At 40.0% G+C, this 14,410-nt stretch overlaps 2 protein-coding genes across 3 annotated transcripts; both read right to left on the bottom strand.

The window, feature by feature from the left end:
• Nucleotides 1–124: 124 nt before the first annotated feature.
• Nucleotides 125–3,435, bottom strand: LOC124658846 (bidirectional sugar transporter SWEET17-like). The gene is made up of 6 exons (XM_047196853.1): nt 3,402–3,435; nt 3,282–3,318; nt 2,950–3,163; nt 2,417–2,581; nt 373–492; nt 125–295 (listed from the first exon to the last, which is right to left on the bottom strand). Exons 1-6 carry the CDS (start codon nt 3,433–3,435, stop codon nt 125–127), a joined length of 741 nt encoding a protein of 246 aa, XP_047052809.1.
• A 3,955-nt stretch (nt 3,436–7,390) lies between these two features.
• On the bottom strand, nt 7,391–13,889 carry LOC124660115 (lysosomal amino acid transporter 1 homolog). 2 transcript variants are annotated; one of them, XM_047197904.1, is made up of 14 exons: nt 13,732–13,889; nt 12,491–12,754; nt 12,329–12,371; nt 11,731–11,757; nt 11,549–11,644; nt 10,914–11,101; nt 10,438–10,612; nt 10,242–10,361; nt 10,015–10,113; nt 9,621–9,641; nt 8,973–9,031; nt 8,558–8,648; nt 8,112–8,228; nt 7,391–7,714 (listed from the first exon to the last, which is right to left on the bottom strand). In XM_047197904.1, the coding sequence occupies exons 2-13, from the start codon at nt 12,727–12,729 to the stop codon at nt 8,151–8,153; spliced, it is 1,236 nt and encodes a 411-aa protein (XP_047053860.1). In that variant the 5' UTR covers nt 12,730–12,754; nt 13,732–13,889; the 3' UTR covers nt 7,391–7,714; nt 8,112–8,150. The 2 variants fall into 2 exon arrangements, with proteins under 2 accessions (XP_047053860.1, XP_047053861.1); XM_047197905.1 differs by lacking the exon at nt 13,732–13,889 and adding an exon at nt 13,574–13,674.
• Nucleotides 13,890–14,410: the final 521 nt, after the last annotated feature.

Raw genomic sequence — 14,410 nt, 5'->3', positions numbered from 1 at the left:
TTTTGCCCCCACTGAGCTTCAACCCTGTGGATGATATTGCTTATGCATGGTATAACATAGTATGAAAGACAAATTACATCAATTTACACAAACAAGAAATTATTATGTGCACTATGCACAAATACTAAACATTGTTGGATATATCGTTCTGGCCATGTCTACTGGGAACGGATGACAGAAGAGACGTTGAAGCAGCTTCGTCGCCGCTTTGAGAGTCGACGACCCTACTGTTCATGTAGATTGCATAGATAACCAGTTGGATGCCGCCCAAGAGGCAGCCTATTCCATTTGGGACCTACAAAGGTAAGGTTTCTCACACGAATTAAAGGAAGTTCAGCACTCAGTTATGCTAAGTAGGATATATATACTTACGCCAAGGAAGATGTCTCTGTCGAGTAGAGCATACGTAGCCCAGACTGCTCCATTGAGGAAGAGGAAGAAGGACAGGAAGAACGGCATGTACTCCACGCTCCTTGTGGCGATAACCGCTCTCTGTTCAGCCACAATTTGACAATGCACAGATTTTCAGGTTTTTCACTATAGTCAACGGGCTCAGCAAATTTAACGAAACAGCAAGATAGCTCCAGGCAAAAGACACTAGTAGTATTGTGTACTGCTATATTCACGAAAGAAAGTGGGTTTCTGACTTGACAATGAGAATGCACTGATATACATATACAGACAACAATGATTTATATAGTCGGGAGATAGTGACCAGCACGTAGCACAAGCTTAAGCAGAAATTAATACATATGGTAACACACACTATCAAAATTTACTAGTTCCATGATACAACACGGAAGATATTGATCCATCGAAAAGAAGAAAAAAATGAAATATATCGATCAGCGCGAGCTACTGATCAAGTTGTTGTGTCCTATGGGAATATTGGCGTGTTCCGTGCTGAGTCAAACAACTCAAAGCCATTATGCATCCTTTGTATAATGCTCTTTTCTAAAACTAATAGACGACTTTCATGTCTATCTTGGCACGTTTGATAGCTCTGTTTTTTTAAAACAAAAGTACATGTAGTATGTCGACGGTTGAGGGAGGCATAGATATATTTATTGTGTGTACGGATTGTGGTTGTGCACAATCTTTGACCACACAATGCTTTTGAGTATTTGTAATTATATATACATTTCCATTAATTCACCACTTAGGAATATAATTTGGCAAATAAATCAGCAGAAACACAATATTTCAACCATTAAGGTATTTTTGTTTGGACACCCAGCCGTAAATTAAATTTGGAAGCAATAACGTATATTTATACTACTCCCTCCTTTTCATAATTCTTGTTGTGGATTCTCATGAGTCTATATATGTTCAAATTAGAACAAGAATTGTGGAACGGTGGGAATACTTACAAGCTGTCAAAAAATATCTAGTACCTAAATAAATAGCTCTACGTGCAAATATAAATTCAAAGATCAAATTCGCTATGTATGGTACAAGAATGTATGAGAAATATCTTAGATACTTTGAATTCAAATTCTTAGTCCCTTTTACCAGATGGAAGTATATGAGTTCTTATTAATTCATACTAGTATATTATTGATCTTACAACCAAACAAAAAGCTATTAACTAATGCACCAAAATGCACTATGTATCTACTAACTAAATAGACCAACCAAAACAATGTACATCCAAAGCATGATTTTGTGAAGCATAGCGTTCAAGAAAGGGTTATCTAGTGGAAGTGGTAGTTTGACCAAAAGATTGCATATCCCATGAAATCGTTGTGATACATCTATATGATCACACATGATCTGATAGTGCTTTCCCACGTCTAATTAAGATCTGATTGCATATAACAAGTGGTATAATGTTAATAAACAATACTTGTAGTATGTGTTCAGAGTTTACTCTGCATAGTTATATGAAATACTGCTCATGTCTGATATGTAATTCGCCTTTTTTAGCACTCCAGACTTTTAAGACTTTTTGAACGGTTGTGTGCATCTTAGCTATGCAGAGGTCGGGTGTAATTGCTTTTTATGAGTAATAAAGCACCCATTATCAAAAAAAAGTTATACTGAAGTACTGTCAATACCTTTCAAAAAAATAAAGCATTAATATTTTTGGTACTGTACAGCTTCAAGAACATATTTATGATTCATGGGAAAATAAAAAAATCATAAGAGTCTCTCTTATATTAACAGAAAATTTCTTCAACGTCACTACTTAGATATATGGTGGTCTGCTCTTAGCATTCTTGCAAAACGAGTTCACTAAAATATCACTACCAGAACAGTCAGTATTCTTACAATTTCCCGAATCCTATCACAAAACCTGTCTATGTAAGCCACACAAGAAGCAAAATGTTTCTGAAAATACACAGCATCACCATATAAAACCTAAACAGAATAAGATATGATAACCAATTTGTCTGTGGGTCTGAGACCACCTTACCACGGCAGTGAGTGGGGACCCGTACATGAACACGCTAAGGCAGGCGCATATCAATCCTATAATCATGATTTTCATGTCAAGCCCATCGATGGCAAATTTCGTCGATGTGAACACGATTCCAAAAAACCCAATGTCCAAAACTGCGACCAACTTCGCGGTTTTAACCTGCAAAGTGTAACATGATAATTGATCAGAAACTTCTATAATTCTCCACTTCTCAAAGAAGACAACAAGTTCTAAACGTCGTATGCATCGTTTTGATGCAGAGGCTAGGGCTTCGTTCCCCCTCTTGGAAAAAAAGGCAACAAGTGCGACTCAGATGAGTAGTAATTAACATGAAAGAGGCTGCAACCAAAAACAGTCGATAAATAGTTTCTTCAGCACCCATTGTCCCATTAATGGGGAAACAAGTAACTTGTTCAAGACGAGCTAGCTAGCTCCCTAAGATCGGTCCTCTCTTTTTTAGGCACATGTAATCACCATTCAGGTGTAAATAAGCTTGTGTTTGTTGATCACGTCCGTGCTGGGCTCACCCTTGTAGCATGGTCGGCGGCGTAGACGAGGAAGAGCACGACGTATATGGTCTGCATGACGGCCCCGAACCCGTTGACGGTGGCGACGAGGAGGCCGTCCGGCTTGGTGATGCCGTAGTAGAGCCATAGCAGCGTGTTGAGGAGCGTGAGCACGTACGGCGCCGGCTCGAACTCCTCCGTCGACTTGCTCTTCACTATCCTCCAGAACGTAGTGCTGCCCGTGCATATAAGCCAGCCATCAGCCGTGCGTGATGCATCCATGCATGTAAGAAACAACTAAAACAAAATAAATGCTTCTGTAAATGCACGCATGATCGATGCTAAGCTCTTACATGGGAGAAACGAAGACCAGAACCGAGATGATGTTTCCTGCAACAGGCAAAAGAAACTGGATGGTGAGAGCGAGTGAGGGAAAGAGAGATAGGCGATTCATGCATGTGTATACAGAATACCTATGATGCCGATGATGAACAGAACGGTGTCCATGGCGCAAAGAGTAATAGACCGGCCTGCTTGGAGGGGAGGGAAGACGAAGAAGTACGTTCTCAAACTAAAAAGGACGATCGAGTCAGCTACTCAGCTCCTACCTGGCGAGCAGTGCCTTCTACTTAATGAGGAGATCAAAAGCAGAGGACGTGCCTGGGCTGTTCTATGAGAGAGACAGACGGTTACGAATTAAAGCTGGGCCAGCGCGGCCTCGTGTAACACAAGAATAAAAACACATGTATAGAACGCCACCGGCCTTGCAGATCCAGTTGACTAAAAGCCAGAGATCGATGTGCTTATTTATCTGTTGTTTTCTTGCATATATATAGTGATTTATATCTCTTTGTAGTTGTCATCATGAATCTAGATTTGCTTGCTTTATCTTTGCCAACTGTACTTGCGGTCCTTAATTAGTTCCTATTTTTCTTAGGGAGCTCCTCGATTTTTCCCTGACCGGGAAACCTTCCGCTAGTTATTTATTTCACACTACCCATTTGTGTACTAAGCAAACTAGCAGAAACATGGAAACATAAGCAATCATGATAAATATATCAAGAATGGTGCAAATCATCGCATGCTTTCTCTCCCTATCACGTTTCACCACTGGAATATCACCTTTTTTTTTGTTGCAAATCTGCCTCTCTACTCACAACAATTGACAAAAATGACCCCTCCAATGCGTATTGACAAAAACCTGGCAACAAACACGACACATGTTAATCCCAGCCAAATGAGGTTGCTGAAAGAAATAACCGCACGCTTCCTAATTTAGTTTTAAAAAAAACAAACTTGATTAATGCACTGTTGGCCTGTTGGGCACAACGGGTCTTTCCATAGCATGGTGGGGAGACTATATTGTGTGTTGTGTCCTGAAGAAAAGGCTAACATTTTCTTACTTGCATACTTGAGGTTGCTTGGAGAAATTCAATGTGCCAATTCTTGTAAAAGTTAGGTTGTGAACAGAGCCATGGATTGAACCAACCTGAGGTTGGGTGGTTAGGAGGGTGGTTGTACCCCCAGCCCATCAGAGTTCAAACCCCAGGTTTGACATCTGTGTGTCTCATAAAGGCGGAATATTCTTTCAGTGGGAGGCGACGTTCCCGTCGACAGCAAGACGCCTGTGGTGATTTCGTCAATTTCAAGATCCAATCCGCCGGCTCGGTCTTCCGGAGGTGCTCATAGGGGTAGGGTGTGCGTGTGTGCGTTCATAGGGGTGAGTGTATGCGCGTGTATGTGAGCGCCTGCGTTTGTACTGTGTTTCTAAAAAAAAAAGTAGTGAGTAATAGTGAAAGTGGAGGTACCCGTCATGCATATAGCCGCTAAAATCCAAAAAAAGAAGCATCAATCGAAAAAAAATATAAAAAACGAAATACAAGTATTCATCAAAAATGGCAGAGGCGCCTAAGGAGACCGAGGGCCAATCCGTAAATTGCACTGCCATCCATTTTAGATAAAAATATCCTCGTCGTGTTCTCCAACAGTGTAGACAACTCTAATATAGGTCGCGATGCTCCACACACTCTAGAGGCAACCATGAAAGCGGTGTAGCTGTGCATCGATAACCTACACACGAGGGAACAATTCTTATCATTAAAAACCTTGATATTTCTACATAGATATGGCGATCAAAAAACGCAAGTGCTCTCACCTTGATAAGTAGTTTAAATCTACGATCCACATCACTTAGCCGATTCCCAAATATATTCACAACGCTGCTTGGTGGGTATATCTCGACGACTCACCATATCGATCTAGCAAATTTGCATTCGAAGAATAAGTACTTAATAGTCTCATCCTCATAGCAAAATACACACTTTCTATATCCATGCCAATTACGTTTCGCAAGGTTGTCCTTAGTTAAGATTACACCTCGACGAATATACCACGCAAATAAATTATTTTTTTTAGCAGGATCTTCATCTTCCATATATTTTGTTATTATCCACCAGCACTCTGGTTGGATTAACGCTTTGCACATGGAATCCACTAAGAATTTAGCATTCTCCTGCAAATTCCACCGTAACGTGTTTGTCTCATGTGTCAAATGGACCAAAGTCAAAATTCTAGGACTGGCGAGATCTCTTTTGAACGCCATATTTGGTGGCGAAGTTCCCACCACCTTGGCGAGCGAGCCGCTTTTGTGACGTACAATATTTTACAAAGCTGGATACTATTCTCGAAGCGTGGCGTTACCTAGCCATTTATCCTACTAGAACCTTATTTCCAAGCCATCCTTGATAGATGAGAAACCATGTGATAAGAAGAATTTCTTCATCCCTATTAGGCCAACCTAAAAGTGTGAGTCACCTGGTTTTCAATAAACCTGAGACAAAGCACATGAGCCTAAGTACTTTTTCCTAAGGAGAGCTTGCCACACCCCATATTCGGCAACATGCTTAAAAAGTCATTTAAGTGTGAGTCACCTGGTTTTCAATAAACCTGAGACAACGCACATGAGACTAAGTACTTTTTCCAAAGGAGAGTTTGCCACACCCCTTGTTTGGCAACAAGCTTTAAAAGTCATTTACCTAGAAGGGCTCTATTCTTGACCTCGAGGTTATGAATCCTAAGTCCTCCTTGATCTTTAGGATGGCACACTATATTTAATTTAGCATGTCAATATTTTTTCTACTCGCTATCTCATTACCAAAAAGAATAAGAATCTAGATCAGAAATACTTATAATAAGATTATCTTATCAAACATTGTGTATGTGGTCATGTTCGTTTCTATTCTCTATTCCAAGAATCATATTCCCACGTGAACTTGATATTGTAGCCAATAGGAAGCCACCCATGTGAAGTGGGGCTTGTAGAAAAAATCAACATATTTTGCAAAATCGTATTTCCAGCCTTTTGAAAAAGAAATTACATGTAGATGTAGCTAATGGATGCAAGTAGGTGTGTACTGAAATGGAAACATAGAAATGCTTGTTTGTGAATTGTAATCTCTTCGATTTATATTACTTGACTCTAGTATGTATGCATTTAGAACTAAAATATGTCTAGATCATTTATATTAGAGTCAATTAATATGCACCGAAGAAAATATAAAAAAGATAAAAATGTGTAGATTTGTCAGGTGAATTCTAAAGAAAATGTAGCTTAATGTAAAAGTGCAAAACTTTCCGTTTTAGGCTGGTGGTGTGTCCTGACAAATGTGTCACAAAATTTTAATGGTATCTGACAAATACATAATCGGACGGTGTGTTTCAGCAAATGCCAGAAAATAACGGTGTCCTGTAGCAAATTTTATGTAACTTACTTCCTGCGGAAACAAAATAACGATGTCCTTTTATGTAACTTACTTCCTGCGGAATCGTGGGTGTTAGTGCACCCCAACCCAACTCGCATGGAAGCTTTCCCATTTGCTTTCGAGCCAAGTCCAGGAGCCTTTCGGTCTAGAAAATTCCCTCTATAATCCCTCTGTCCTAAATTATAAGGCATATAAATTTAGTTAAAAATCAACATCTTCTAAATTTAACAAGGTTTATACATAAAAATATAAACATCTACAATATAAATTCAATACATATTAATAGATTCATCATAAAATATATTTTATCAATGTGTCAATTTAACATGTAGATGTTGATTTTTTTTCTTAAATATTTAGTCAAAGCTGGTACGGCTTAACTTTAAACTAAACTTTACACCTGATAATTCTGAGACGGGGCAACGGCTAAACAAAATGAAATGTTCGTGACGCTAGCACGTACTGGTCAGTCGGCCAGTACTCCCATACCGACGTCACCAAGCATATGACGCGTTGCATTGGTATTCAATTTTCATCCATTTGACGGATCAAAATGCAACGCTGTTATTCTGAATGTACATGATCTGTAGCCAGAACAACAGGGGAAAATCCCTCACACATATAGCATACTGCGATGAGCATTCCAATCCAAACCGAATTGAACACATCTATATTCAGAGTCAGGAAGAGCCCAGAGAAAGTTACCAAGACAAGAACCAATTAACGCACGTTCAAAGCTTAGCATCCGATGATAACGACCAGGTTGTACACGCCCACTTCAAAACATAGATACCACAGAAAACAAAAACAAATCACCGTATGATATACAGATATAGTATGACGCAAGTACGCGACCCTGCTGGTATTCTACCAGCGAGGAGGCTCATGTGGCACCGCTGCTCGTTCACCGCCAACCAAACATTTGAACTGTGTCTCGGAAGTTCCGCACGGGATGTGGCTCTTGCGCAAGCCAGCCTTCCAATCAACAAGGACGACCATTTCCAACGACGCAGGAAGCTTCAGGTCTGAAAGTACAGAAATATTAACATAAACATTCATCATCAGGCAATGTTTTTTCTCCTGTTTGTAGAAGATATAAAGAAACCGATACCAGCACATGTCCAAACCAAGAACTCAGTTAAGCTAGACAGGAATCCATAGTAATGTGTTTCAAATACCTAAGAGAATCTAACAACTAGGTGACAGATTTTCTAAGGTGTTTCAAATACGTAAGAGAATCTAACAACTAGGTGATATATTTTCTCATACAGGGACGAGGCATTCATAGGGCAGAACTAAACTTGTAGGATGTCCTTAGTTCGCAGGGTTTGTTATCTTACCACATAAAACAGGCGCTGCAAGATGATGGATAACCATTCAAAAAATAATGAACAAAAACAAGACGAGAGCAACAAAACCAACCTTTCGTTGGAGAAGAAAATTTGAACTCTGTTGAATTCATTAGGCTTTATCCACACTGTCAATTTCATCACACTTACTTTGCTTCCGATAATGGAAATAAAGGAACTGAAGAATAATCTGTAAAAGATGGTTAAGGATTCTTCCAATGTTACAATTGACTGAAACTGATATAAATTGTGATATGGTTAGCCTTGCCACTGAGCTAGCACTCAGTTCTCAAGTAACATATGAACCTAACACAAAGCACCCTCAACATATGGAGTAGTTAACCTTATTCGAGATGCTGGATAGAAAGGCATCTGGAAAAATGTTTCTAACAACAAAGCCACCTGAAAATAAAATCAGTTCAAACCTCTCTTCTGACCCCATGGTCTAAACAAAAATCACTATTTTGAGTTGTAAAGAAGAATGTTATTAAAGTGGGAACTAATGAGCCTCAAGGATACTAAAGAATCAAGTAAAACACATCCTCCAGCATCCACAAGCCACGGGAGATTTGGTCTCAATCTTGCCCAGTCCATACTATTCACAAGTATACTGCATTGAAAAAGAAGCGGCATGAGAACCATAAAAGCAGCCAACTAAAGCTGGTTTCAAGATTTAATATAGAATATAAAATGGTGCCCTTGTATCAGTTGTGGAATGTTAAAGAGAAATTTGCATGGGATGCACCTGCTTGGTACTGAACATGCCAGCACAGGTTTGTATTGCAATCCGAGAAAGTCCAACTTTCGAGATTACACAGCTATACTAAAATACTTAAGAGCCCCGAAGGAAACTTTTTTACTAAACAATACTTTTACAAATGTATCTGAAGTAACTTGAATACTAGTAAACAGATGAAGTTCGGTTAATGGTTACCTCCCTACATATGTCGTATTTCCCACCAAAGCAAAGGTAAACATAAGTGGATTGAGTCCCTGAATAAAATTACAGGTCAAATAAGTTAGCCAGCATCGGATAATGACCCAAAATAACAACAATCCATGCATTTAATGCAATAATGTGATACAACAAACATGTGAATACAATTGACTTCCTATATAAATAATATGTTTTTGTGTAGTGAAAAAATTGGCATAGTATGAAAATAGGACACGATGCTTTAAAATGTTTTTGATTGATGAAAAAATGGCAGTAAAAAAAGGATAGGAGTTCCAACTTTTATCAAAAGAGGTACAACAACACTGTACCAACAGAAGGCCTAAACTGAACACCAATACTAACACAACCTTTTCCTGCAGAATTAAATTTGACTTGCCACTTCTGCACCATAACAACAAGTAATTTATCCCAATCAACAACTAAGGCACGTTTTTACCCAACTGTATCCATGTGTATTGCATGCAAACGCTTTTGTGACTATTGACATGTAGATGTTGCCGGCTACTGATTCCTCTTAGGGCCAAGTTGCCCATTCATCTATCTTCTCAAATAATTCAAAAAATGTTGACAAAACTATGAAAATGCTTCCTGCTGTAAAAGAAGACTGGAGAAAGATAAACTTGCCTCGGCATGGCCTCTTTGCATCTGCAGAGTGGTAGGGAGATGTTAGATATACCAAAAATATGATGTATTTTGTACTATAGTGCTGTAAAGAGTTTCTCGCGGTTAACAAGGATCATATTATTCAGCATTATCAGATAAGCATTTACAGTAGAAACTAGCAGAGTAGGAACAGCAGTAAGCCAGTAACTTGAAGTAGAGTAGGAACAGGAGTAAAAATCTTATGGGTGTTTCTTTTTCTGCCCTGCATCTTAAGAACGCCACTTCTAGCTTCCACAAATCATGACTCAATCCATTAAATGATATTTGTATTATACCCAGCACCAAATTTTAGTATCGGAGAAGTGTTTTTGGTAGCACAAGGTAAGACAAAAAAAACATTTGTTCTCAGTCTTACATTTAAGTAAATCTGGGGAAGACGACCGCCCATATAGATTACTGCCATCGCCCAACCAAGAAAGCTTCCAATTTCACTTCCACTTTCTCCATGGCCATCCTATGGTGGAGAAGAAACTAATTAGATTACTATGCAAGAAGAAACATAGTCTATTCTTGTTCATGCAAATTGCATAGTAAACCGATGCTCTGGCGAAGATATGAAAATTGAAAGCCGCAACAGCTTACCGCTAATGCTAAAAGCTTTCTTCCAACAGGTATGATAATTTCATTGGGAGCATCCCTGTGTGCGGATCCAACCAAGATATGCAATACACACATACCCAAGAGAACAGAAACCCATGGTACCTGAATTCAATCAATAAATGCTTTTATAATCCCAACCTCAGTATACAAAGTAGCAACAGGATTAAGGGTAACATACCACTGAGAGGGAATTTTTTGTTATAGCAGCTGGTGCAGACTGTGCTGGAGCAAACTCACTAACTAAAGATTCATCTTGGCCGTTCATTTGTGGAGACGCTCTTGTTGCCTGGCGATTATTGCCCAACCATGTACCTGCAATAGGCACTGGGCTACTTGATAGGGATCTTGCTGACCTGTAAAATCAAACAGTGAGTTAGATGCTCCTGAACTTCTATGTGAGATTGCAACAGTGCTGTAAGCAGGTAAGAATAAAACTGTAACATCCAGAAGTAATTGTCAAGAGTGCAGTCCAATTTGCAGTATCAGTCCATTTAAATAAATCCAATTCACAATATTCAATGCTTTATCCAAACCAAGGACAATAATATGCTTTAAGAAATGAAAAAAATTAGATCAACTTTAAGAAATGAAATTTTTTTGACCAACTTTAAGGAATGAAATATGTGGAAAGAATAACAAGCTCAAGAACATTACACATAGTAGTAGTCTGAGCTGGGGCTGTTTGAACCATGACGCTGCCATAATACTTCTGTGTTCAGCTGGATTGGTGAGCTTGGAACAGGAATTGTCACGCCTGACTGAATGTTGTTTTTGTATGCATCATCCCTGTGCCCCAAAAGCTTTTGACGCAACGAAGCATCCCCACGCTGATGCTTCTGAGGCTGAAAACGTACATTATTGTCCCAACAGAAGTAAGAGAATACTTTAGGAAGATGGTAGGAGTTAAAGGTGAAAAAAATTAAGTGTATCTTGCTTGTGGTCAGTGGTCAAACCATGACTTATGATAAATAGTATCATAACACTACGCACATTGTATGAAGAATACCAAACTACTTAGCAAAGAATATAGCAATATACTTCTTAAGTTCATGAATCCAGAACAAGTATTTTTAGTATATACAGTGTTAGTTTACCAAGTGTTCAACATTGAATGAATGAATACTATACTTGGCAAAGAAGTGAACAATATAGTTCATAAGTTCATGAATCTGGAGCAAGTAATATTCGTAGACAGTGTTTGCTTACAAGTGTTCACATTGTTAGCTATGATCGTGCAAAAAAACTTCATGCAAACATGATTACAATCTGCAATGTTTTCAAGCAATCACCTTGATAATTGTCCCGGTTTTCTTTACTTTAAGACGGTAGATGTGGCTATAGTATATTGTCTGTCCAGTGAGAATCATAGTTGTGATGGTATATAGCTGCATTGCAAAAAACTAAGTTGTCAGATGACAGAAACTGCTGAAATGGATTGAAACAGCAAAAGTCCAGGAAATGATGTTCTTACCAATGCCATGTAAAACTGTGTCGGCAACTGCATTACAAACAGAACGGAAAATGTTAGATTTGAAACATATAGAATAAAAGGTGCTGACTTAGTCCCATGCGTACATCTTATGTCACACTTGATCATGATGAAGTTATATGCAAAAATTTAAGTGTAATATATTGGTTAAGAATATTCAGATTTATCTGCACCAGATGTAGATCATTACATAACTTATCTAGATCTATCTGGAATTCTCCCTTTTTGAAATACTATGTCGGAAACAACATATAAATGTCCATGTTCAATTATTTTCCACCTGCAGACAATTTTTGTGAATTTGATCCAACATAATTATACTAGTTTTCGCTGGTGAGGAAAGAATGCAGGCTGGCAGAAAAGATTTGGTTGCTTTTCCTGGTCACAAATAACACGTCCTCACACTATCCAGATAATATCAGCCAGAAAATTCGCTAAATCAGAAAGAAAACTACTAGTGTCCTAGCATACAAACATGCCTAACTGAGTAATTAACTGGTACATGTGCCTCGCAAAAGTATGGTGCCTAAGATTAGGTTCAAGAATTTGAGTTAAATAAAAAGAGAGGGTTGAATCTTACAGTAGCAGGCTCCAGGAAGCAGCCGGCAAGGTTAAACAAATCCCTGCATGATTGCAGAAGAAACGTAGCAGAACATTAGTTAGAGCATTGCACTCACCTGCAAGTACAATAACTGTGATACCATCAACTTAAAAGGGAGGTGCGAAATATGAGGCAACGTACCCAACTATCCAAGTCATTAGAAAGGCAATGGAAAGCCCTTCCGTTGACTTCTGTTTGTAATTTGTTATGATCTGCGGCACCTCGGCGACGCCCCAGCTGAGGACACTGGCCAGTCCAAGACCCAGGGCAACACCATCCTTGGTGCTGCACAGGCAGTACTTGAGGTAGGTCCGAGCCCATTCCGCACAATGCCGGGACGAGGGGCAGCTCGGGGGCGGCGTTCCTCTGAAGATACCCATTTGAATATGCGTGTGTGCTCCAGACCTGGGGATCAAATTACAGAGAACATGAACAGTGTAAAAAGGCTGCGTTTCCAATAGTGACACATGTGAAGATTATTTCCCCTTTTTTTTTCTTGAATGGACTATGGCAAAATTGAATAGCTATCTTGGTTTTTCAGCTAAAACATTGGTGGGTGGAGGGGAGTAAGGAATAATGAACAGGATCAACACAGAATATACCAGCTAGACGAAAAGTGTATGAAAAGATTACTCGAGAGAAAAAAGGAACAGGGTGTATGAAGAGATCGGGGAGAAGAGAGATGCAGATTGTTGTGCGAAAGAAAGAACGCAACATTACTGTACAGACCTGACTCGATTTTTTTTAATACTACAAAGTTGGACAGAGTTTAGAATGAAACTCGTATTGATAAGGACTGACTGAATATGCAAGTGGCCGACATTCTCTCTTCTCATACGAACCACCTACTAAAGTAGCCGCGTAACACGGAACACAATCGACCTCTCCTGGTGTCTCCGTTCTTTCGTTTTCCACCCCTCAGTTCATCTGTTGTTCCCTTCCCTTGCGCTGCACAAAAACACGATACGGATCCATCGGCACGGATTCCAGCCACCGCGCGCGTTGAGTGAAGACCTACCTAAATCGGCGAAGGAGGAGTGAAGACCTACCGGAATCGAGACACGGTTACAGCTCGCGTCTCATATTTGAATCGACTGCCTAGCGAATCCCGTCTTTCTAATCTTGCAGGCTAAAGGCGCAACGAGCCACCCCCAAGAACAAGAATCCCTCAAAAGGTGAATCTAAAAAACAATCCCTGAATCAAAAGAAACCTTTAAAACAAACCTTAAAAGAAAGGATCGAACGGCGATGGGTTGAACCGATGGCAATGGACGCGCCGCCACGAGCTGGAACCCGGCAATGCGGGGCGTTCACGAGGCGGCAAGAGAGAGAAAGAAAAGCGCCGGCCGCGAGGGTTGGGAAGGAGGGAAGGGAGCTCGTACCGGAGTTGGTCTTGTCGAAGTGCTGTTGGAGTTGGAGAGAGGAAGGTGGGCGGAGGTGAGGGGAGGATTGGAATCGAAACCGAGAGAGTCCGCGATTTTATCGCCCTCGCCGCCGCTTCTTCTTGGCTGTGGCCTGTGGTGTGGGTGGCTGGCTCTCGCGAGCGAGACCAGGTTGCCTCTTTTGGCGGCTCCCTCCCGTCGGCCACGTGGCACCGCTAACTCCGGCTGGTGTGCCGCTAGCTGCTCCTGCTCCTGGTACCCTGGACGTGGACGGGCGGGGCGTACCAAGACGGGAGAGCCCGTGACTCGTCAGCCCTACGTACGTCCGCACCTATTTTTCGGTTTCGTGACCGGTACGTCCACACCTATGGACCGTAGAATAACATGTGTACGCTGTTTCTCGAAAATTAGTTATACTACTGTTGTATATGTTTCATACTTCTTTTTCCATAACAGATGCTTTATTACTTTCACAAGTGTTTCATATTTCTTGGCGTATGCATTTAGTTATAAGCTAACATATTTTAAATTTGACCAATATTGTTTTTTTATATGAGAGCATTGCTTCGGCTCTGCATCAATAGATGCACATAGCCATATCTTTTATTAAAAAAAGATTCAATAAAGTATACTTATTACAATCAAACGAAAGCTAAGGCTGCGACAATAATCAGCCAAA

This window comes from Lolium rigidum, chromosome 6, assembly GCF_022539505.1.
Source record: "Lolium rigidum isolate FL_2022 chromosome 6, APGP_CSIRO_Lrig_0.1, whole genome shotgun sequence".
In the NCBI taxonomy this organism is placed as follows: domain Eukaryota; kingdom Viridiplantae; phylum Streptophyta; class Magnoliopsida; order Poales; family Poaceae; genus Lolium; species Lolium rigidum.
Note: the sequence above shows the minus strand (reverse complement) of the source record. Positions and strands in the feature narration are given on the sequence as shown.